Source organism: Xiphias gladius, chromosome 8 (genome assembly GCF_016859285.1).
Source record: "Xiphias gladius isolate SHS-SW01 ecotype Sanya breed wild chromosome 8, ASM1685928v1, whole genome shotgun sequence".
Lineage (NCBI taxonomy): Eukaryota > Metazoa > Chordata > Actinopteri > Istiophoriformes > Xiphiidae > Xiphias > Xiphias gladius.
Window position 1 is genome coordinate 1,295,280 of NC_053407.1, and position 25,893 is coordinate 1,321,172.

The following is a 25,893-nucleotide window of genomic DNA, read 5'->3' on the forward strand; positions in this document are numbered from 1 at the left end:
TGGGAAAGAAGCCTTGGTAATAGTCATAAATCAAAGTTGCATAAGATATTGTCCACTGTATGGTTTATGAGACAGAATCAACCTGAGGGGAGATGCTGATGTGCCCAGCTTTCTGTGGACTGTGCTTACTACTGGCTGGTTAGAATACACACTGTCTAGCCAAAAGTAGGTGGACAGCCAGACAATCAGGCAATTTATTAGGAACACCCTACTAATACAGGTTGGGGCCTCCGTTTGATCTCAAAACAGCCTCAGTTCTTCGTGGCCTGAATTCCACCAGATGTTGGAAACTTTCTTCTGAGATTCTGGTCCATGTTGACATGATTGAATCACAACATTTCTGTAGAAGATGATAAACTGTGGCCATAAAGAAGTGGACATGGTCAGCAACGATACTCAAGACAGGCTGTTGAATTCAAACCATGATTGATTGGTATCAAGGAGCCAAAATGTGCCAAGAAAACATTATCCAACACCATTACACCACCACCACCAGCCTGGACTGTGGACACAAGACAGGTTGGGTCCATGGATTCATGATGTTGATTCCAAACCCCGACCCTACCATCTGCTGCCTCAGCAGAAATCCAGATTTCCAGATCAGACCAGACTACATTTTTCCAGTCTTCAACTGTCCAGTTTTGGTGAGTCAGCGCCCAACAGTAGCCTCAGGTTTCTGTTCTTGGCTGAAAGGAGTGGAACCTGACGTGGATTTCTGCTGTTGTAGTCAATCCACCCCAAGGTCGGACGTGTTGTTCATCCTGAGATGCTTTTCTTCTCACCACAGTTGTGAAGAGTGGTTATCTGAGTAACTGTAGCTGTTCTGTCAGCTCCAGCCAGTCTGGCCATTCTCCTCTGACCTCTCTCATCAACGAGGCGTCTCCATCAACAGAACTGCCGCTCAATGGATGTTTTTTGTTTTTGTCAACACTCTGAGTAAAAACTCTACAGACTGTTTGGTGTGAAAATCCCAGGAGATCAGCAGTTTCAGAAACACTCAAACCAGCCTGTCTGGCACCAACAATCATGGCACAGTTAAAAGTCACTGAGATCACAATTTGTCCCCGTTCTGATGTTTGATGTGAACATTAACTGAAGCTCCTGACCTGTATCTGCAGGATGTTATGCATTGCACTGTTGCCAGATGTTTGGTTGATTGGATAATTGCATGAATCAGCAGGTGTACAGGTGTTCCTAATGAAGTGCTCAGTGAGTATACAGTATGTGATAACTGAACACGTAATTCCAAAACCATGGGCTTTATTCTGCGGCTATAACAGCTTCCACTCTTCTGGTTTCAGACTTTCCACCAGATTTTGGAACCTGGCTGCAGGGATTTGCTCCCATTCAGAGCATTAGTGAGGTCCAGCACTGATGTTGGGTAATGAGGTCTGGCTCACAGTCTGTGTTCCTGTGTTCCACTTTGTAGAGCTGGCTTTGTGCACAGGAAAATGTCACGTTGAAACAGGAAAGGGACAAAGACAAACTGTTGACACAAAGTTGGAAGAACACTGTCCCGTCCATATGTACATACAAAGAGTTATTGGTCATTGTAATAATTTTCCTTCCTGTGCCAACATGACGAGATCAGTTTGTACCACAACTACACTGTCAGAGATGTATACAACTACTGTATACCTACTGTAGGCCTCGGGTTAAGCTCCGCTGCTGGTGTTTTGTTCTGGCAGCAAACCTAATTGCAATTTAGCTCAAGTTTGCGCCTCTAGTGCATTATGAATTATATTTGAGTCACAGAGCTGAGCATCTGTTTTTTCCCTCAGAAAAGGAAAACAAAGAAAAGAAGGCGAAATCCGAAACTGTGTTTTTAACAGTTTTTAGTATCTCTGAAATAATCTGGTCCGGATTTGACAAATCTAAGTGCAGTGGTTTTTGATCTAGACCTGCTCTGATGTTTTCTAGATTAAAAAAAAAAGGCAGTAAAATCTTTCGTCTCCTCAAAAATAGAATAAGGTTTCAAAACTGTGAAAGTGGGTTTTAAATACAGTGTTAAGGCTTCAACAAGGATGCCTAGAGGAGAATCTTTCCCCTTAACTGTCGAATGGGAAGCTAACCTCACAGTACACCGCTTCACATTTGCTTGAAACCAAGCTATCATTGGCTGACCTGCTATCTGGTGGTAGTTCACTCATATAATGTTACAAAAGTAGATTTCTGTTCTGTTACTGTAAGAAGACCAACATTAGCTACATAAAATGTGGTAGCCTTTCAATATATAGTAATATCATTAAGCTACATGAACTACATTCTATGTGGATGCTTAGTTGTTAAACCGTGAAGATCACATTTTAATGTTAGGACACAGCTGGGACATAAACATTTTATATTCACATTAAGATGTGGTACAGTTGTTAATGACTTTGTCTGGAGTTAAAGACTATGATCTACGCTGCAGAAGGGTCAGTCTGTAGCTGAAAAAAAAAAAAGCAGAATGACTGAGTTTTGCAGTAATTATCACTATGCAAGGCAGAAATCCCATCCCATCCACTGTATGAAGTAAACAAGACACATATCAATGTACAGAAGTGTTAACCACAAGTGCAGCGTTCCAGGATGTGATTATGTGGCTAAGGATTGTTGATGATATCTTTGACCAGCATCTATAGGCTCAGAAAAGACGACCCTGCAGCACAGCGTAGCAGCGATTCTAGTGATAACGCGCTTCTTTAAAAAGAGGACTCAGTCTACATTTGATTGGATGAAAGCATGGTAATAGTGTTGTAAATTAGATGCAACATGATTAGCAGCTGCAGGTAGGTTCAGGCCAGCATTTTAAAGGATTGTAATTCTGGGCTTTTTGTTGCGTTTTAAAGACAACTGCCACTGAGAAAGACTTGACCCTATTGGCAGCACCCAGACTCATCAAGCTTGCCATGTGAAATACTTATCTTGAAGAACTTATTTTTGGACTATGACGTGTAAAAACTGACATGGATTTGTATTTGTCTATTTCAGGGAACACACATAAAATGGATGGTCAGCATTCGAGGAAAAAGTGCCCCATATTTTGGAGGAGCATCTGGGTTTGACTTTTAAATAGTGGGTTATTTTTCAATATGTTAATGTCAATGAATCTGTTTGTAATGTAGGTAGCTTACAGTGGGATACCAGAGACTTGGATGAAGCTAAATAAATGCCCCAAGGATCTCATAGACTTTAGATATTGTTTTGTGACTGTTAAAAAATAACCACCAGGGAGAAAATCATGTATTCAAGACAACATCAGCTGAGTACCTACAAAAAACACAGATTTTTGGATTGCAGTATTTTGCATTTTGTTGTCTGTAGTCCAGCACTTTTAACTGGAATTGAATCAATTACTGAAGGTCAAGTTCTGACTTTCAGCTTTAAGTGTTTGAGGGTGTTCACATCTGTATTGGGTGAACGTTGTAGGACTCTATGTAGTCCTGGCCATACATATTCCCTCCAGTTTTTGGATGATGCAACAGGGTATTGTTATTGCGCTGCTACAGTTTCACTGTACACCCAGGGTGCATGTCAGCACCCACAAATTAAAACCAACAGTTTGTCATTGTTTTATTTTGAAATTCTACGTGCTGGAATGCAGAACCAACACTGTGACTGTACCTTCTTCTCCTGTGCTCTGTATGGCTGCATCACCATAACTGTCAACAGTTGTGGTGACACAAACTTGACAGTTATTGTTCATGTCCATATTTATTATTTCAAATGCATTTTTGAATGTCAAAGTCCTTGTCCATTCTGATGGTTTTGATTAATATTGTAATAAGTGTGTCTGTCTTAATGACATTGCAATAGGAATGCTGTATTTTAAAATAATTGCACCAAATATGTAAGAATAATTCCTAATAAATATATGGATATGATTACAGCATTATACTGTAAACTACAAGATTTTTATAGCGGAAGTACTGTAGTACAATATTGTTACTACAAAAGTGAAATACAGTTATAATATTGTAAATCTGAGCTCAAACCCTATTGAATGACTCACAGTGTAGGACGGAGACATGTTTAATTTAGCTTACTGCCCCTACCTTCTCTGCCAGACTCTGTCTTCAAAATATGTTCAGGAAGAGGTTAAGATGTATAAGGGATATTTTTCAAGACAATAATTTCTATTCTGAGAAAAATGATTAGGCGGTGTGACATTCCACCCTTCCATTTTTACAGATATGCTCAGGTTCATGATTGACGTAAAAACCTTTTTGCTTGGGAGTGGTGGAGGGTGTCCTCACTTCCTGCGTCACTGTGTGGTGCAACGGCAGACAACCCACTATCTGGGACATTTACATCAGCAGGTGCAGGAATAAGGCTTCCGGCATTATGAAGGACTCCAGCCACCCTGCAGAGGGACTGTTTGCCCCCCTCCCCTCAGGCAGGACGTTGTGTGCAGCATCAGGGCCAGAACCACCAGGCTAGAGAACAGCTTCTTTCCAGAAGCTGTGAGCCGGATAAAGTCGAAACTTTTCAACAAACATTAAGCATTTCCCTGAAACCCTGTTCCCACCGTCCCCCTCCCAAATGTATAGTCTGTCTATGGCAGTTATAGTGTTACGTAGTGGGATCTATGTTGTCTTGAGATGTGAGTACATTCCCCTGGTGGAAAACAAAAACAATTTAAGAATGAAATACTGTACTCTAAATTATCCAACCAGAGTACACAGGCTGCAAGGCTGTGTGTTTGTGTGGTTTTAAACTGCATAAGATGGATGAGAAACCTGTTTACTGTGTGTGCTGTTTACTCTGCCAATGGCTTGCCGCGTTTGAACTCCCATGCACCCTGACTGACGTGTTGCTGTGTGTGTGTTTTCTTTGTTATGGGTGCATTGGCAGAGTTATGCCAGATGACTAAGATGAAAAGCACTCGTTGATGCTCTGGAAAACACATCAGCGCGGAGGTGAAGTGTAGCAAGCCTTGCATCGCTGCAACATGCTGTGGTACACATGGAAACTGTATTACTCAGGGATTTGCGTGTAATTTCGGTGGTTGAAAGTGTTTGGACTTCAGTAGAGTTCGCCTGATGTGAAGATCTTTGAGCTGTGTTTGTGTCCCCATTGTGGTTGTTTTGTAACCTTCCATATATCTGTGGATGCATTTAGATGCATAAATGTAACCATGGATGATACAGTTAGACATAAAGAGAGAAAAGACAAGCGCTTGTTTAAGACCTCAATTTTAAAGGGATACTTCAACTTTTGAGTATTGCTATTCAATATAGTTGGGGAGCAAGTGAAAGATAGATTAAAAAAGAATCATCAAAATCAAGGCAAGAAGCCTTCAAAAATCCTGGATCCTACAGTTTCATAACGCCCAAGTCATTCATTTCCTGTATTGACTTAGTCAGGTGCCCAAACTTTTGCATGACACAATTACTGAATCATTTTTTTTCTCCCAGTTTTTTAAAACTAACAGCACACTAACATTTGAAGAGAGGCTCATCTGTTAATGTCTGTTTGCAGCAAGGGTTGTTTTTACTTCTTTTCACTTCAAAAATCAGCAATATATACATACACACACACACACACACACACACACACACACACACACACACACACACACACACACAAACACACACACACACACACACACGGACAAAAAAACCATCAGTCACCTCTACATGGATGACATCAAGCTGTCTGCCAGGAATGAGCGAGACATCGACTCACTGAGCCACCTCACCAGGATCTACAGCAACGACATCGGACTGTCATTCGGACTAGATAAGTGTGGTCGGATGGTATCGAAGAGAGGGAAGATGATCAGAATGGAGGGGGTTGAACTACCAGAAGGCAGCTTTGCAGATGTTCAGGAGCAGAAACCCGATGATGCAGAGGAGGAGGAAGAACCATCATGGAGGGACAAGCCCCTACACAGCATGTACCACCGACAGATAGAGGAAGTGGCTGATATCAAGAAATCCTACTAGTGGCTGGAAAAGGCTGGACTGAAGGACAGCACAGAAGCACTAATCATGGCAGCACAAGAACAGGCACTCAGTACAAGATCAATAGAGGCGGGGATCTACCACACCAGACAGGACCCCAGGTGCAGGCTGAGCAATGATGCTCCTGAGACAGTTCAGCACATAGTAGCAGGGTGTAAGATGCAGGCAGGAATAGCGTACATCGAACGCCATAACCAAGTTGCTGGCATAGTGTACAGGAACATCTGCACTGAGTATTGGTTGGAGGTCCCAAGGTCACAATGGAAGACACCTCCTAAGGTGGTTGAGAATGACCAAGACAAGATCCTGTGGGACTTTCAGATCCAGACTGACAAACTGGTGATGACTAACCAACCATCGTGTTGATCGACAAACAACAGAAGAAGTCAGTAGTGCTAGACGTAGCGATCCCAAGCGACAGCAACATCAAGAAAAAGAAACACGAGAAGATTGAAAAATACCAAGGGCTGAAAGAGGAGCTAGAAAAGATGTGGGGAGTAAAGGCAACAGTGGTGCCAGTGGTAATTGGAGCACTGGGGGCTGTGACCCACAAACTGGGAGAATGGCTCCAGCAGATTCTGGGTACAACATCTGAGGTCTCTGTCCAGAAGAGCGCAGTCCTAGGAACAGCTAAGATACTGCGCAGAACCCTCAAACTTCCAGGCCTCTGGTAGAGGACCCGAGCTTGAGGAAGACACACCACCAACCCCCATGGGAGGGGGGTAAGAGGGAGATTTTCTTTTTTTATATATATACACACACATATACACATATAAATATATATACATACACACACACACACACACACATATATATATATATATATATACACACACACACACACACACACACACACACACACACACACACACACACACACACACACACACACACACACACACACGTATATACATACACATACATACATAATGATTTGTCTTTTAAATGATCCTCAAAAGTAGTTCAAATTAGCCCCGACTCTACCGGCTACATTACAGTGCAATGCTGCTTACATATCAAAGCTAAATTATGCAGAAACCATCAAATATAATAATATGACAATCTGAATTATTATAGACAGACAGAAGTTTGGCTGATAATACTAATGTACTTAGTCAGTATATATCTGAATGCAGGACATATCATACTTTTACTTGTTGTGCAGTATTTTTACATTATGATATTATTAGTTTTACTTAGTAAGAGCCAACCAAGCAGTTCAACCACTATCGTGGATGATCGCAAGTATATAGAGTGTAGAAAGTTCTCCCTTTATCTTGAATGAAAAATAAAGTGAACAGACTCTTGTCTAGCAGGCTTAGTTCCACTTAATTCATCCCTTTCTTAATTATTTCATGTCATTACATTTTCCGGAAATATAGCACTAATGCCTGTTACTGCAAGAACAATGTGATTTTCAGAGGGTTTTAAATTGCTCTTTAAAAAAAGACTCTGAATACTTCTTCCTGTCAGTCATACAACCATTTAACAACCTTCTCAATAAACTAAGGGATATACAGTATATCACTGAGGTCATTGTCTCATGAAATTGTTGTCAATGTTGTATTAATCTTGAATGTTAAATGGGTCCTGTGGAGTTCTCCTGTAAACAAACAAAAGTTCTGTTTACATTCTGTGTTACTCAGCGAAACGTATTGTGTATCCTTGAGCTCTAACAAACGTGTCACGTGTATTTACATCCTCATCAAACATTTGCAGAGCCAATTTTTTAAGTAGTTTAAATCCAGCATTGAATTACATCCATGTTTACTTGCTAGCAGACTTCTTTCTCACTGCCTTTGCTGGCCATTACAGCATATCTTGGTGTGATATCGCCACCTGTTGATCAGTGGAATAGTGTGAAACCATTAGTCGGATTGTGCATGCACTGTAGCGTAGACTTTAATCAGTATGATCTTTCGACTGCATTCAATCACATCAGTAATGTAATTTTGACAACAATAAACACAGACATTAGGTTAATCGAAATGGACTTTCCCAAGAAAGTGTTACGTCGTACTGAAATGAATGGCATCCAAAGGCTAAAACAGGTATGGCACTTCGAGAAGCCAGCTAGGAGCATTTAATCCACAACTGGTATTGGTACTATTATTGAGATAAATTTGGAAAAAAGCCAAGTTCAACTTGTTGTGCATCCTTCATAATCCCCAAGGTCAAGGTGGAGCAGTGAGAAATCCGACCTGCAGATCGATGTGCTGAACAGCTGGCTCTCCGAGGGACCCATCCACACAAACTGAACCGCTGGCTAAACCTGGCACTGCTCTGCAGCTTTGATCAATGAGTACTCTCTTCTTGTGGAATGATGGTACTGCAGTAACTGCACTATAGCTCTCAGCTTTAGAATTATAGGCTACATAAGATTAGACAACATTGATTGACTCAAACGCCAGCAAGATCAATTTGGTTCTTTTATTTTATTTATTCTCTCTTAGGTAAAAATATCTTTTCAAAGTGCATTAGTACAATGTTGAGTTGGCACAAGGCAGTTCAAGAAATGTCTTCACTTTCATTTCTTGACATTCTGCACATCAGTCACTGCAAACACAAATCCAACCTGAACATCATCCACCAGTGTTGTTTCCATGATCTTGAACAGCTCAGTTTAGGATTATCGACATCGGAACCTCTGAATACAGTTAGAAAATCATCAAATCCTGAAAATGCTCCAGTGGTATAATGGACAATGGACATAGAGACATCACACAGGACAAGTTGTATCCTACATTCAAAATGCCAGAAGAGCAATTTCTGTCATCGCTGTGGACTTCAGGTCAATCTTACAGGAGGCTAGATAAGCCTTTGATTTTGTGTCCGATGATCACTGAATAATTTTTTGTGATCTCAGGATAACCCAAATGGTTTTCTAATGATCGCTAGCGAACAATGATTATCTACTTATTGTCTGAATCGCGAATATGTTTATCTAATGATTTGAAGATGGCTGGGCTTATCCTGACATCAAGAAATAATTATTTTGTGATGTGAAAAAAAAAATTGTCATGCCGATTATTAAAATTAGTCAGCATTCATGAGAAAACAAAACATAAAAATATAATTGGAATGTATGGGAGCCAAGAGCGGCGATGATTATTCATTGTGTTATTTTAAAAGGTGCTATATGTAAGTTTTTGCTATTGCTACATAGCCAGCGTTAGCATTAGCAGCTGTTTACTTACAAGTCTGGGAGAAAAGTTGTGAGTTCAGCATCAAACTTCATTCCTTTACTTGAGCTGTCTCCAGTGGTGAAAAGCAACGCCAATGTTAACTCCTGTTTTGCTTCTAATTCTATCACTTCTTCAACTGAAGTTAGCATGCTAACTAGATAGCTCCGGCCCATCCCATCTCGTAATACCACTTCGCCATAATGAGTCACTGTAGCGTCCAGTCTGCCCTCAGACCAACATGAGAGGAGAAGAAGTGGCTCCGATCAGAGGGTTGTATTCTAACTTCCTGTCTTGTAAACGCAACGATGGCTGGCTCATGTTGAGTGACCATCACCACCAAAGGCTCACAGCAAGAAACCAAATTCAGCAGCAAAAAAAAAAAACTTACATATAACACCTTTAAATGAAAAAAAAAAAAAAAGTTGAGGATAATCTTATTTTATCTTATTTATCATGTAAAAATCTAATTTTCATGAGAAAAACAAATGGTCATTTTTTTACATAATACAAAAAAATTGATTGAAAACAAAGCATTCTCTGCTTCTACACCGATGGCCTATGTTCTTGTAGAAAAACAAAACAAAAAAAAACAAACAAAATACATTTTCCAAATACCGTTTACATTAAAAAAAAAAGATTCTGGAGGAAACAACAAATCACCAATGGCACCAACTTTGAAGATATGGAAAACTGGAAAATGAGTAGAAATTGGCAGGTTCAATTAAAAAAACAAAAACAAAAAAAAACATAAAGATCAAAACCGAATGTCTAATGCATTATACATACTGTAGAAATACACAATAACATAAAAATTACTTTCTAATTTGAAGACTTTTGCTGCTGTGAGAGTTTTCAGGTCCATCGATAAATCTTACAGTTCATGTCATCCTTCAATCAGTCACGTATTGGTAATGGCTTTATGTTTCCCTTGGCTTTACCATACAATAATGTGCTTCAGTGATTATTTGGCAAAGTTTCATTAACCATGAACCCTCCAGAAGTAGTAAACTAATACAAACTGCTGAAGAAAAGAGAAAAGGCGTGAGTAATTCAGTCTGTAGCACGGACACCGACTTCTGGGACTCGTCTCAAGTTTTTGTTCTTAACACAATGCAAAACCATTGAGTGGAACTGGGGAGAAAAAAAAAAAAAAACACTTAGGGGCTAGTCAGCTAGCAAGATATCTGTCCATAAAACTAATAGCATGTATTGTTCATAACTATTAACAGATGCAACACATAATGAGTATGTGTTCATCACTTTGTGATGAAATAGATGTGATGTAATTCAATCTTTTAGACAATAATTATAGGAGAGACTTCCTCATTAATACACAAAGAATTTTTGGAAGCCCATGATCTCCAATGTTACTGCAACGACTGACAAGGTTTATTTTCACATCTGTGCATTCATTTTCATAACTTCCTTAGTTGTGAATTGGGAAAGGAAATGGGAGCTTAAAAATTATTGTTTCATGGAGCTACAGTATTTCATTCATAATTATAAAAAACAATTGAGACTTTAGTTTCATTTTGACAAGTCCCTTAAAGTAATGACGACCACACAGAGAATCATCATGAGGAAAGTAAGTCATAAATTATTATATGGAAGTCACCATTCTGAGAAAAAAATTTTTTCAGGAATGTATCAAGTTAGTGGATCAATGGCTTAAGATTCATCTTCATCTGTGAAATATAAAACATCTAAACGAAAACATGAGCAAATGCACAGTGAGGAACGTATTAAGCTATATGACAAATCTATTTAGCAATTACAGACTATATGTAATCCAGAAGTTGGTCATGAAAAGGGACAGACAGTGGATTAATACAGAAGACATACTGCACAATCCAATATATTCAAAACAGCTGAGTGTTCAAAAATACATTCACTGTGAGGAAAGAAATAAAATATACTGATCTAGTATGGCCCTGTTCCCATGTTTCGCAAGAAGACATGCTAGCAACACAAAACATGAAACACTGAAAAACAGCTGAAATGTCATCCCGTCAGTGAAAGCTAGTGAAATGTAATGTGATCAAGGTGAAATCATAAGACTTTTAAATAAAACAGTCCAGCGTTTGGGAAATAGTCTTCTTTGCTGTTTACCACAGTTAAATGAGCAGATCTCTCTTAGTTTCATTTGATACAGTACAGATATCTCCAGTAAGATTTTTTCATGCTTTAATTAGAGTGTTGATTGTAGTTGAACCGATTTGATTGAAGGACATTTCTTCTTCTTTTTATTATCGAAACCTGGTGTCTGTGACATGTAGAAATCACCTAAATGCTATTAGAGGTCAATATATCTGAGGTTAACTTAAACCTGCAAATTCCAATTTAGCTGAACTTGTTCTAAACTGCTAGGTGATACGGCGATGCCTTTAACACCTGTGGTTTCAGTAGTTAGCACTGTTGCCATTTCTTGACCAACAGCAGCTAGGTAACTGAATGTTGCTTCTCAAAATCCTACCTTCACAGTGGCGGAAGCCTGGTTTTGAACACTGTACTTATTTCAACAAAACAAAAACAAAGCTTTTCAAGAATGATCTGTTGATCTGTTGTTGCTAACTAGCTAAATTGTTAGTATTGGATTGTGTTATTGTAACATTTTCGAAATCAAACCCCAGCTTTGTGCTAAGCCGGGCTAAAAACATCCTGGACCATGTAAATGAGTAACCTGACCGCATTTTCTCATGCACTTTTACTGTGGGTTTTACAGCAAACACTACCTGTTTCCCAAAATGTCTGACTTAGCTTTTAAAGTATTGAAATGAAGAGATGTGTAAACAAACAAACAAACAAACAAAAACAAAAAAAACGCTGTTAGGGGCATATAAAAAGTCTGGTCATACCATCACTTTCAGTCATATTTCATGCAGGTATACAAAGGTTAATTTACAACAGCCTGTTCTCTCTAGACCTTTCCTCATCGGTTGGAATACACTGAAAGACTTTCTCAAGAAATGTTCAGTGAAAAAGTGATGTATGATTATTTCCACCAGCCCCCAGTCCGACCTGCAATAGGTTTTGTGATTGCAACAGCTGAATTATTGTGAGTAAGCACAGCTGCTTTTGGAATGGGCAGGAAGAACTGCTGCTCTGCTCTCTGATGTGAACTCTTTGAAATTATTGATCAAGTTTCTGAAAGGAGTGCAATTTATGTAACTGGGATGGATTTGATTTTTACGTCTTTATGAACTGAATGAGGCAGTTTGTAATTTCTGTCTGACATTCTTCTTTAATCTCATAACCAAGCAAAGCAGCTGCCATCTAGACAAACAGGCTAGGGCGAACAAGGCCCCTGCTGCTCAGAAAGTGCACACAGCAGAAAAACACTGGGCTAAGAATTGCAGACTGACAGATGATGAAAAAAAATCATCAACTTGATGACTTGACTAAGATGACATGGTGGTCCCTCTCTCTCTGGCCGACTGACTAAACCAGATACCACACTGTATATACTTTGGCCCTAACGCACCAGCATCAGGCTTCAACGCACCAGGACACATCTGGGGAAACTTAATGCAGAGCAATGGAAATACATCTTCCACTGTATTCAGCTGGCAGGAGTACCTGTGTCAAATTCTAATGTCTTTCTGAGAAAACTCTTATACTTCTGTGGAATTATGAGGTTTTTCCACATGGTTATTTACTTTTGATCAAAAGGATGGAAGAGGCTAGTTCAAGTCCAGGTCTCTATGCTGTAAAGTAGTCACTGCGGTCAGATCTTTTTCAATGCACACTACTGCAACTGACTGGACTGGTATTTCATCACAAAGCTGCACTTAAAGGATTATTCAACTGTAATAAACGTATGCATCTTATTTTTCTAGTTCTAGCCATCTTTTCGATCAGTTTACAAAGACATTTTACTCAGCAAAGTAATTGAGTCTAGACATTAAGATTGTAAACGACCCAATAGTTTCCCAATTATCTAAACCACTTTATTTGGAGGTCAAGTGAGCAGACCTGAAAATGTTGGTAATAATTTCTCATTTGACCCGATGAAGGCCACAAGCCTTTCAGAACAATGTTCTTGAAATTTCATTTGCTGCCAGAGTTTTGACTTCTTCAGACTTTTTTTTTTCCTTCTCTATGCACCTTGGAAGCGAGTGAAGTTGTGCCAGAAATCCCTAGTCTACGAATAATCCATCACTACACTAGATAATGAAACAGTTTATTTTAGCCCAACCTGTCTGATCATCTGAATGCTTGCGTTTGCTGTGCTGCAGTTTCCCATGACCACAGGCAACAGTGATGTCAGTGTCCTGTCACATCCTGGAGTACACTTCTACATCACTGCAGCAAGGTCAGAAGTTAACTGGTGGACAGCAAAAGCAAGTTTCTCAGGGGGTGTTAAGTTGCTCTTCATTGTTGCAGTTGTGTTTCCCAGATCTCAGCGGTGACCTTGATAAGTACGATATTACGATACCTGATAGAAATGATGGCCAAAACTACAAAAGACTGAAGTTACGATAAACCGGAATTATCCTTACAAAACTTGTTAGGTACGCCCATGACTGTGATCTAGAACTCCCAAAATTTCCCAAAGCGCAGTGTTGATGTTTTTAAATTCATCAGTGAGTCAAGGGTCTGGGTTTTCTGTTCAACATTGCTTTTAAATTTTTAGTGAATTAGTCACTCCTGTGGAATAAGTATTTAGTTAATTACTAGAAGATTAAAGTCACATCTCAGCTGTAGTATTCACAAATATGCTTTGGTCCTTAACAGGGCTGTCACCTTCTATTCAAAATTCTAACTTTCATTCAAATGCAGGAAAAAAAATGCAAAGCTATATAGCTTGCGTTCAAACAATTTTAGAACAAATTCGAACTAACACATAATTTGTTTGACCTTGAATTTTTGAAAAAGTGACAGCCCTCATCCTTAATGAGCACCAGACTTGTGTGTGACTACATTAATCTGCAAAGAGACAATAACTCAACTCAACTGGAAAAGATTTTTAAATTTTCATCTAGAAATTATTTTAAAAAACAAACAGATTTTTGTTTTTTTTCTGTCATAAGAAACAAAACAGCTCTCCTGGAAATGAAACCTCAGCTGACTGGATCATCTGTTGAGCTTTGTAAGCATCGTGATTGGTCCAGCCACCCTGCCGCCCTGAAACCAACTACAGCTAGACTGACCAGCAATGTGGAGGAGAATCTGTCGTGGGCCGAAGCCTGTTAGAGTGCTTCGCATGTACTCATAGAACTGGGGTTAGATCCAGGTAACCAATATTGATGTTGCTTAACATCTGGCAAAAATGCGACAAACTCCTCACATTCAAACCATTAAAGAAAAAGAAGCAAGAGAGAACAAAGCGTTAAGTGGAAGATTTGTGATAAAACAGATCAGTGACTGCTTTAGAGTCAGTTCAGTGAGCTGGTCGGTCAGTTTAGTCCATTCCTACTTCTCTCTGAACTGTAACAGCAGAACTGGATCACCTTGTGAATTCACAGCACCAGTGTGTTACCATCCTTTCGATCTACCATTCTTGAGTCTTTGACTCCATTTGCAAAAACAATCACCACGGGTTGTGCTTAGCATCTTCCACCCTCACACCCCCGAGTCTGTGTACATGCCATTGATAAGGTAATCCACCTGGGTGTAGTCCTTCCTCCTGTAGCTCTCGTAGGCCTGGGTGACGAACACAGCCACTGTGACCAAGAAGAAGAGCAGGCCGAAGAGCAGGACAGCCAGTAAAGATGCTGTATCCACCAGCTGCCTGGTCAGAGTACCCCCTGCTACTTCTACCATAGATACCCTTGTTCCCGGGGTAACCTGGTCATTGTGATTAGTGGGAGTAATGGCACTGGTAACAGTTATGGTAGAAGGTCTTTTGGGTAAAGAGCTGGTCTGAATTGGTGGCATTGGGGCATTTGGCTGTGGCATGGCTGCTGATGATGATGGAGTTGTCATCTGTGTACCTGTGGTTGTAGGAATAGTAACAGTTGTGTTAGCACTTCTTGTTGTTATAGATGTTGTTGTTGTTGTTGTTGGTGTTATAGACGTTGGTGTTGTTGTTGGTGTTGTTGTTGTAGACGTCGGTGTTGTTGTGGTTCTTGTTGTTGTAGACGTCGGTGTTGTTGTTGTTGTAGACGTTGGTGTTGTTGTGGTTCTTGTTGTTGTAGACGTTGGTATTGTTGTGGTTCTTGTTGTTGTAGACGTTGGTATTGTTGTGGTTCTTGTTGTTGTAGACGTTGGTATTGTTGTGGTTCTTGTTGTTGTAGACGTTGGTGTTGTTGTGGTTCTTGTTGTTGTAGACGTTGGTGTTGTTGTGGTTCTTGTTGTTGTGGTTGTAGAAGTCACCAGTACAGTGTCTGCATATACATCTATATCAGGCTTTGCAGTGGTGGATGTAATAGTACCAGTACTTGTAATGGATCCAGTATGAGCAGCCTGAGTGGGCAAGGCTGTGATTGTAGAGGGAAGAACTGGAGGGTGAGTGACTGTCTCTGGTGATGGAGGCTGGGGGTCCGGTGATACTAGCTGCTGACTGGATGGTAAGGCCATGGATGAATGGTTTCCTCCTGCAGAGTGATTGGGTGGGATTAAGTGTGCTATAGTGTCTTTTAATTTGTGGCTGACAGACATATGGGTATTGGATGAAGATGAGTTGGGGGAGGACTGGTCCCTGGTTGCACTGAAGATCCAACTGGTGTTGTTAGGGTCTGAGATAGGGGACTGTAGGGAACTGGTCTCTGGGGAATCCTTCGCTGCATTTTCACTGATGCTACCATGATTACCTGGGGAACAACACATTTGATGAAAGATCAAAAACAAGGAAAAAAAACTACAAAAAAGGCTTGCCACCAATATCCATAAAACATTTTAAATGTTTGCATTGTTATCTTATTCAAAAAACAAACAAAAAACAAAAAATTTAAATTTAAATTTATTGTAAGATATAGTAGGATTCGATCACTTTATCATCCATTGAGGAGATTCAGGTCTGGTAAACAATGAAATGGTGGACTAAGCTGAACAAAATGTAATAGTGTTAACTTATTCTTTTGTTCAACTCAGGCTCTTTTACTAATGTGGTTTATAAAGACAAATGCAAATAATCCGCATTGGCATGCATTCATATTTCTAGCTCCACTGGACTTAATGGTGGCTCTGCTCTTCATCTACCTGTTGCTATTGTGGACTGTAGTATTGGAGTCAACTGATGATCCCCCCCCCCCCCACTCTAATTTTCTGTACACCACCACGATGAATTCGAAAGAGGCCATCAACATGTAATTGAAGCGTAGACTTTCAGTTCAAATTCAAAGTGGAGTTAGCAAAAATATCACATTAACCATTTAAGGGTTACGGCCATTTTTACACATAGTCCCTCATTTTCAGAGGCTCAAAAGTAACTGGACAGTTGATTGAGTTTCACGGCCAGGTGTGGCTTGTTCCCTCGTTATTTCATGACAATTTAAGCAGATAAAAGGTCTGGAGCTGATTCCATGTGTTGCATTTGCATTTGGTAGCTGTTCATGGGAACTCTCAATATGCGGTCCAAAGAGGTGTTGATGCATATGAAGGAGGCCATCATTAAGTTGAAAAAACAAAACACACCTATCAGACAGATGGCAGAAACTTTAGGAGTGGCCAAATCAACAACTTGGTAATTATTAAAAAGAAGGAATGCACTGGCTAGGTCACCAACAACGTCCTGGAAGACCATGGAAGACAACTAAAGTGGATGATCGCAGAATTCTTTCCTTGGTGAAGAAAAACCTCTTCACAACATCCAGCCATGTAAAGAACACTCTGGAGGAGTTAGGTGTATCATTGTCAAAGTCTACAATCAAGAGACTCCTGAATGTAAATACAGGGGGTTTACCACAAGCTGCAAACCACTGGTAAGACTCAAGAACAGAAAGGCCAGATTAGACTTTGCCAGACGACATCTAAAAGAGTCTGCCCAGTACAGGAACAAGATTCTTTGGACAGATGAAACCAAGATTTACTTGTCCCAGAATGATGGGAGGAGAAGAGTATGGAGAAGGAAAGGAACAGCTCAGGATCCAAAGCCACCACATCATCTGTCAAACATGGTGGAGGCAGTGTTATGGCATGGACATGTGTGGCTGCCAGTGGAACTGGGTCATTGGTGTTTATTGACGATGTGACTGCTAGCATGACTCTATCAGGATGTGACTGTAGCAGGATGAATTCTGAAGCATATAGGGCTATGCTGTCTGCTCAGATTCAGCCGAATGCTGCAACGCTGACAGGACAGTGCTTCAGATGTACAGATGGATAATGACCAAAAATCATACTGAGAAAAGCAACCCAAGAGATTCTCAAGGCAAAGAAATTGAATATTTTTGCCAAGTCAGTCACCTGACTTCAACCCAGTTGAACATGCTTTTCACTTACTGAAGACAAAACTGAGGGCAGAAAGACCCACAGGCAAGCAGCAACTGAAGGCAGCTGCAGTAAAGGCCTGGCAAAGAATCTCAAGGGAGGAAAATCAGCATTTGGTGATGTTCATGGGTTCCAGACTTCAGGCAGTCATTGACTGCAAAGGATTTTCATCCAAGTATTCAAAATAATCCTCATATTTATAATTATGTCGGTTTGTCCAATTACTTTGAGCCTCTTAAAATGAGGGACTATGTATAAAAATGGCTGTAACTCCTAAACAGTTAATGTGATATTTTTGTTAAATCCCTTTAACTAAAGCTGAAAGTTTAAACTTCAAACACATCTTGATGGCTTCATTTCAAATCCATTATGGTGGTGTTCAGAGGCAAAATTATGAAAATTGTGTCACAATACTTATGTACCTAACTGTACATCTCTGTCCAAGCAGTGAAGAGAATTGCAGTGTTAAGGGAATTGGAATTTTCAAATTGTGAGAAACAAGAATATATTAAAGGAATGGCAGAAGCTATTTCTTCGTCAGAAAGACATGTACATCCATCACATGCGGTTTCGCTTATGTGGTCTTTCAATTTAATCCTATTGATCCCTTTGTCAGGGGCCTACTGTACTGTTTATGTTGCTTTTCAACAACACAAACACATACACATATACATGATGTGACGGGGGGCCTGTATCACAAACCAGGTTCAACTTACTCAGGCTCTGTTTGGGTTACCTGGCTTCACTGAGCCTAACACTGGTGATCCCTGATAACCGGAATCATAGAGCTGGTTAAGTTAATTTTCCATCCAGCTATGACCATGTTCATGTAAAAGAGGAGGAGCTGTTCATTTAAAAGCAACATCATCAGAACCGGGAATTAAGTACTTAATATGACGTGAGATGAAACAGCGATACACCTGCAGGAAAGATCAGCTGAAACAGAACAAACTATTATGCATACGTAATGCACATAAAAAGTTAAAAGCAGAGAGGGGAGGAGAAAAGTAGTTCAGGCCTGATAATGTCAATCTGACCAAAAGGTTGCTTTTATAGTTGTGGGAGCTAATTAACAGTGTATGGACTATTTTTTAAATAAAAAGACAGCGGGGGAATAGCTTTTATTTCCAATTATCATCACAGAGCTGCCTCATGTTATTCTGTGTTGCAGTGACAGAATAAGAGTGTAAAAGCGTCAACGCTGTCAGAAATGAGAGAAACTTTGCAGATTTCAAATGCAGCTATAATTGTCATTATGTATTCAGTGTATTAGCCTCTCCCTCCGTTTGTTAGAGGCTCTGTTTTAAAACCACTGAGGAAATGAAAAGCCTAGAACAACAAAACCATTCAACTGACCTGCATAAATATCTTTTTCTCTGTATTACTTGTCCCCTTATTGTAAACTCAGGAATAAGTCCCTGACAGGATCCTGTAGGGATGATGACTCAGTTAGTCCAGTGATCTGATTGGTCTTAACTTATATAGTTAACCTGCTCTGGAAGATAGCTTCATTCCATTGGTGACAAATTTTTCAAAAGAACCACAAAACCAAACTTCTCAAATCACTTTTTCAGGAAATCCAAATCAATGTTCTACACACTCAAAGGTTTGCCTATATGGCTCTGTAAAAGACTTTGGCAAAACATCTTCGTTAGCCATTTGTTCGACTCTCACCTCTGGAAAAACATCATGAATGCACAAAAAACATTCAATTCAATTCCACAGATACTATTTGGTTCATACACAAAAACACAATACCGATTAAAAAAAAAATAGTCAAAGAGTCAAAATACATAAACAAAAAAAAAAGAAAAGGTTAAGACATCACCCTAAGTAAGCCTTGTGACCAAGCCAGAGCCCTAACAAGCTCATTAAGGTCTGAGACGTTGGAAAACGTTATCTGAGAGCTCAACTCTCTTGGGGAGCCCAAACTTTTGTATGCTGCTCCCTTCCCTTTTTTCACTCTAAACTCGTACAAAACAAAAATAATACTCTAATGTTGTGTATGAAAAGAAGTTTTCACCTTTAACTTCATGCCTGTTGGAAATCAGGTCATCTTTTACTCACTTAACTATTCACAGTAACAGAAATTTTGACCAGGGATGCCTAAAGTTTTTCATTCCAATGTATATTTACATATTTGTAAAGGCATTTCTGACTTTTTTCAGCATTATCATGTAGCCACATACTCACATGCAGTGGAGCAGTTACCTTGTGTTGTGTTGATGTGGGTTAGGGGGTCAGCTGGAACTGGGACGTTTTCAGATGCTCCGGAGGAGGAGTCAGTGAGGAGCAGCAGCAGGCAAAGGAGGTGAAGACACAGCGAAGGATTCAGCTGGAACGTTGAGGGATACAGGGACATCGTGGACTGGGAGGGAATGACACACACACACACACACACTCACATAGACTGCCTAACAGCTACACACACACACACACACACACACACACACACACACACACACACACACACACACACACACACTCACATAGACTGCCTAACAGCTACACACACACACACACACACACACACACACACACACACACACACACACACACACACACACAGGCCTAGAGTGAATTTACACACCTGCATGCAAACGCTCAACAGGTACAGTCAAGTGCACACCATCAACTTGCATACACAAGGGGGTGATGCTTAGCTGAAATGGGAGGATGGAGACCAGGAGGAAGTGAAAGCAGCATTTGAATTAATGGATTAAAGTACTTGAAAGAGGACTATCTTGAAAACTCTTCAGGTATATGTGACTTGAGAGTCAGCTGTTAAACAGTAAAAACAGTAAGTCTGGTATTATTCTATTTTTTGTTATTATCAAAAAAGTAGTATTTTATGATTTTGCTGCTCTGTCTGTTACATTCAGTCCAAGCCCACTGGTTCCTATTTAACAAACTCTGCAATTTCCTAAAACAGCTCACAACCATAGTTTTTTTACAACAGTTACTCAAACAGGAGGAAAACGTGCATTTGTTGGGGACTATTTTCAGTGGCGGATTAATCCACATATGGTGCTCTAGTAAGTATTTGGGGTAGCAGGACAGTGTTTGTGGGATTGAGTTAAAAATAAACTACAGTTCACGGTGATGAAGGAACTTGTCACCCAGTGCAATAGTGTGGCTCACTGGTGTGTTGTAATAGTTTTTGGAAACAATGGAGCTCTGTGGCACAGAGGAATAAGATATATCAGGCTTTGGACACACACGCACATGCACCCACCCAATGAGTTGGATTAACACCACACTTACAGTATACTTAAATCATAATATCTATGTTTGCATATTTGATTTTCAGAAAATGTTGCACACCAAGGTCAACAAAGTAATCAGTCAGGTAATCGGCTAAATCATAGCACACCCCCAGTACGTATAGGCTGACAACATTTACTAATATCATTTAATCGACAATATAATCTTGGACCGTACACTTAAGAGATTGTAAGGATTTAGAAATGTGATTAAATGTGATCAAATCCATTACAGATGATAGATTTCTGTGTTTGTGAATAATGATGATAATCTGCAGATGAGTTCTCTCATGCTGAGAAAGTCTCTTGTAACCATCTGTACTGGGCATTTCTTTCAGCTGTAGTTGGGATTATTTTTCCTTTCTTAGTTGTCTGTGTCGTAGAAACAAATAATGTCCAGATCAATTGGAAGACATTTATTTTCATATTGACATTAAACAGTCCTTTTCCATTTATCAGTGTCAAAGATGCACTAATATATCCACTATGATTCAATAGGTTAAAAAAAAAAAAAACAAACAGGAAAATTTTCAAGGTGGTAAATAGTTTTATAAGCAATGTAAAATAACAAAAAATAATATTTCTGATATTTTCAATACGTTTTTAACTGAATTGGGCTGGTCGAGGCAGGCAGACTGTACTCTATTTGTACTCAGACTGTAGTCTATTTCAGTCAGAAACAATGTCAGTGTTCATTTAGGTAGAAACTCATTTTACTTGAGGCTACAAGGTTTTTGCAAAAACCATCTGAATCGTCAAGTCTAAAGCATATTTCTATATTTGCAGGTCTGAAAAAAAAAAAAAAAAAAGTTTTATGGTTTGGAGATTCATCCAAGCCTCATCACAAGAGCTACGGTACCAGCATGATAACACCAATTCCAAACTGCATTAAGTCTACTATAAAAAGTGTACACACATCAGAGAGGAGTTTGGTTCAAGGCTTTTTAGGGGGGTCAGAAGCAGCAAGTCCACCCCAAGCCAAATGTGAGGAATGACTACCATCTAGTGTCAGAACAATGCAAGTCTCAGTTAGTACAGTAAAGGCAGTAGGACCTCAATAATGTCCATCCAAAAAGCCTGAAATCTTTCACACAAGTGCATGACTTTATATAAAACAGAAAGAAACCACTTTCCGATGTTATTTTACTCCAGGATCAAGTTGTGGAAGCCTGGAACTTCTCACACTGAAATGTTAACATAAACTGGAAATAAAAATGCAGTTAATTTCCATGCTTTTACACGCAGTACTCAGAACAAAAATCACACATTAAGTAATGCAAGAAGTAAGTAAATGTAATACTCTTATTTGTTTTTCAACACAGAAATAGAAATTCTTTGAACATTTGCTGAAAATATTAATTGTAATGAAAATACCTTCTGATGTCACACCTTGAGGATTTTCTCTACTTTTTGTTAGGCAATATTCAAACGGGGAAAAAAGAGAAACGGCACCATCTTCAAAAACTACATATCATAGCCTTTAAGCCCTTTTTGATTTTTTAAAAAGGAACAATCCACTGTTTTTGCATGCAAATCAAATAGCTTGGGTTGTTGATTGTGTTGAAACCTACCATTAACACGGCTCTGCCCACGGGTTTCAGTTCAAATTCTACTGCAATACCGGCTTTCAATCACCGTCAACGCTGACTTTACAGGGCTTTGAACTGGTGTCAGAGTTAAACAACGCGATAACCAACATCTGTCTATGGTGAAAGAAATCGCAGTCTGTCATTGTGAAAAATAAAAAAAAATAAAAAAAATTTGTGAATCCAAGCTGCTACTGCTTGTGCTGAAATGAAAGATAAACAAAAAAAAAAAAAAGGTGTGTTTCTGACTATCCAGACCTACAACAACAAGACATCATCATTTTAGTAGGATCCAACTAAAAATGGTTAACAAAATATTAGCATTCAAATGAAATGAGGAGGTGTTTTACAAAAACTCTATCTGAGTCTCTAATGATCGTACTACTGCTCCCAAGGTTCGCATTGTAGCCTGTAGACTTATCTGCCTGTCATGTGCATCTCTTAACACTTTTCTGTTATCATGGCTCATCATTTCCTTTCACATCTTGACTACTGTGGTTCGTAGTAGCTGAATTGGTCTGGGCGGGAGGAGGAGATGGAGAGAGATGAGGGAAGAGAGCAGAGAGAGAGGCAGGACTGCATGGACAGACTGGGGATGATGAACTCACCATGGGTAGAGATCAGGAAACACAAAAATGAGTAGCAGGAGAAGGAGAGGAACTGAAGATGAGGGATGAATGAACATGTGAAAGTGAGAGAGATGACATAGGATCAGAGACAGATGTGGGTAAAATTTTTGGTACCCTTCCACTTAAAACACAAAAAGTTTCAACCTATTTCCTTGAAATAAGCTGAATCCTTTTGAAGCAACCACTGCAATCCGACACGTTTTGTAGCTCTTGATGAGACCTCTACCCTTCTCAGCCGGTAGTTTGGCCAAACTCTTCCTGAGCAATCGGCTCCATTTCTCTCAGATTTGATAGGTGCTCTTTCCATAGATGTTCAGTTGGGTCAAGAGCAGGACTTTCTTGGCTGCTTTTAGATGTACAGTAGGTTTTAGGTCATTTTCCTGTTGAGGAACCATGACCTGAGAAAGAGCTGTCTGATATTGGGCAGTAGTGTTGTTCCAGGACGCCTTGATAAACTTCTAATTTCATTGTGCGCAGCAAAGATTCAAGGCTCCCTGTGCCAGACGCAGCAAGGCAGCCCCATAATATTAACTGAGCTTCCTCCATGTGCCAGTAGGGATGGTGTTGGTGTTCTTTTCTTCAAAAGCTTTATTTTTTTTCATCTCTGAACATAGACTTGATGTGATTTACCAAAAAGCTCTACTTTGGTTTCAGCTGTCCAAAGGACATTCACCCGGAAGCACTGTGGCTTGTCAAAATGTATTTTAGCAAACTACAGTCAGTTTTTTATGCTTCTCTTTCAAAAGTGGGATCTTCCTGGGTCTTCTTCCATGGAGCCCACTTGCATTAGGAAAGCGACATATTATGCAACTGGACACTGTTGTAACTTGATCATGGAGGTCAGTTTGTATCTGTTTTGAAGTTTCCTTGGTTCCTTTTCGACCATTGTAACTATCCCCCTGTTCATTCTGGGGTCAGTTTTTCTCCTGCAGCCATGCCCAGGGAGGTTACAGTCCCATGGACATTAAACGTCTTAGTAATATCAGCAGCTGTGGTCACGGGAACACCTCTGGGGACAGCACAATGAGGACTTTTCTCGAAATATGCTAAATGACTGATTATAAGATTGAAGACAATAGTCTGCTTGGAATGTCACTACAATCCACTTATTTCTCACCACTGCTAATGGGAACCAATCATCTTTTAAGAATGAGCAAGAATTCTTTGCTTTTCTTTTCGCAGCTTCTTTGTCTTTTTTCCCCTATGGCACACCAAAGGCCTGCAGGTATGCACGAAAACCTAGCTTTTAATTTCAACACTTTCCAGGGGAAAAGGAGCATTGTTTTAATGAGGTCTAAGGTAACTAACTAACTAACACTTTCAGCCACGTCTGTATGACCTAGCACCTGCCACAAATCCATCACTAATTCACAATAACACGATTGTAATTAATCTTCTGTTGCCATTTACCTGCAGTAGTAGTGTGCTTTTTTTATTTGGGGACCAACACCTACCAATCTCCATGCTACCCTGCCAAAACTTATTGCCACCACTTTTCCACCCATGTAAAATTTCCAAAATCGAAAACACTGACAGACACTAGTCGCCATGTCGGCTTGGACTGTACAACGATTGTACAACGCATGTAGGACTGAAGTTTCTAATAGGAATTACCCATTTAATATGAAAAGCCGCCGTCATTAAAGTCACCCAGTCGCGCAATTGGACAAGGCATTAACTAGGACTGGTTTCATTGAACACTTTGCATACGACCTGCCCTGAAAAGTAAACAGGAAATATTCAAAGGTCATTACCGATGCCTACGTGGAGAGAAATAGTGGGAGACACGCAAATCACACTGTCTGCAGAGTCAGCACTAACGTTAGGATTAAAATGAGAAGGTCTTCGAACCAAACTCCATTCACAAATTCTGGCTGTTTAACGTTGCCTCCGGCACTTCACAGAACACGACTTTGGGGCATTCACTTAAATACCCAACAACACGTCATGTTATTTCGTCAGATAATTTTTTTTTACCTGATATTCCAACAATTTCTTCAAATTCACCGAAAACCAGAAACAGCGAGCACTGTAAACCAGTTACAGGGGCTACGAGTTCATCGAAATAACGTGTTTCTGGGTCGGTGGTGCGATAACATAAACTCACATTATTTTACAGTTATCGTGTGCCTTGTGTGTCAATAAACCAGGGAAAGACTACTTATCTACAACACACTGTCTCCAGCACTGAGCCAAAATAAAGCTTGGAGTTCCGAAAGTCCCCAACGCTAAAATTAGTTCAGATTAGTAATCCCAAAGTTTAGCTCATATTCCAGGAACACCGGAATAGGAACCGACATGTCAATGGTTACAACTCAAACTGCCAATAACACCATGGCCCGTTAAGTTAACGGCGACTGAAAAATGTTTTTTAAAAATGCTACAGCTAGTTAACATGCCAGTAAACGGGGTGGATGTATAATGAGTGTACGTTAAATTATATGCAGACATCTCCCCCCTCACAGAGAAGACATTTAACATCCACACTGTAGCCTAGCCAATGCTAACAACCCATTTCCTTTAGTGGTTGTTATCTGGATAATCCAATGTAACTGCTAACGTGCTAACTACAGTTAATGTGATTTCGGAGACTTACCTGTGATATGCTATGATTCGTTAAATGAACACAACAAGCACAGACAGGTATCCAGGATACTCTCAACACTTCCTGAGGGTATGAGGGAAGCGTCCTTCTTCTTCGCTTTTATTTCTGGTGGACTCGACTCATCCTGGGTGTATCTCTGCCCTCTGCAGTTCCACCAAACTAAAACAAGATGAAACAGCATACTGTTGCTACAGCTTGCAACCGTTGGTACAATAATCATAATTATAATAATAATAATAATAATAATAATAATAACAGCAATACATGGTTTATTTTTCAGCAGGATTATGCAAAAACTACTGAACTG

At 39.8% G+C, this 25,893-nt stretch overlaps 2 protein-coding genes across 2 annotated transcripts; both read right to left on the reverse strand.

The window, feature by feature from the left end:
* Positions 1-9,581: 9,581 nt before the first annotated feature.
* On the reverse strand, positions 9,582-15,179 carry wu:fa25f02 (uncharacterized protein C11orf24). Its single transcript, XM_040134031.1, has 2 exons — positions 14,741-15,179; positions 9,582-10,264 (listed from the first exon to the last, which is right to left on the reverse strand). Exons 1-2 carry the CDS (start codon positions 15,056-15,058, stop codon positions 10,184-10,186), a joined length of 399 nt encoding a protein of 132 aa, XP_039989965.1. The 5' UTR covers positions 15,059-15,179; the 3' UTR covers positions 9,582-10,183.
* Positions 15,096-25,639, reverse strand: LOC120792791 (homeobox protein 4-like). Its single transcript, XM_040132136.1, has 4 exons — positions 25,578-25,639; positions 19,715-19,871; positions 15,362-15,885; positions 15,096-15,323 (listed from the first exon to the last, which is right to left on the reverse strand). The coding sequence occupies exons 2-4, from the start codon at positions 19,863-19,865 to the stop codon at positions 15,096-15,098; spliced, it is 903 nt and encodes a 300-aa protein (XP_039988070.1). The 5' UTR covers positions 19,866-19,871; positions 25,578-25,639.
* Between the last annotated feature and the right edge of the window lie 254 nt (positions 25,640-25,893).

What these genes read in the sequence shown, in the direction of transcription:
- wu:fa25f02 (XM_040134031.1), bottom strand. Translation starts at nt 15,058, where the DNA reads ATGACAACTCCATCATCATCAGCAGCCATGCCACAGCCAAATGCCCCA. An exon ending in GGAGGAAGGACTACACCCAG is followed by an intron (nt 10,265 to 14,740) that starts GTGGATTACCTT and finishes TTTTCTCCCCAG; the next exon opens with TTCCACTCAATGGTTTTGCA.
- LOC120792791 (XM_040132136.1), bottom strand. Translation starts at nt 19,865, where the DNA reads ATGTCCCTGTATCCCTCAACGTTCCAGCTGAATCCTTCGCTGTGTCTT. An exon ending in CCACATCAACACAACACAAG is followed by an intron (nt 15,886 to 19,714) that starts GTAACTGCTCCA and finishes GTTGTTCCCCAG; the next exon opens with GTAATCATGGTAGCATCAGT. An exon ending in CAACACCAACGTCTACAACA is followed by an intron (nt 15,324 to 15,361) that starts ACAAGAACCACA and finishes TACAACAACAAG; the next exon opens with AACCACAACAATACCAACGT.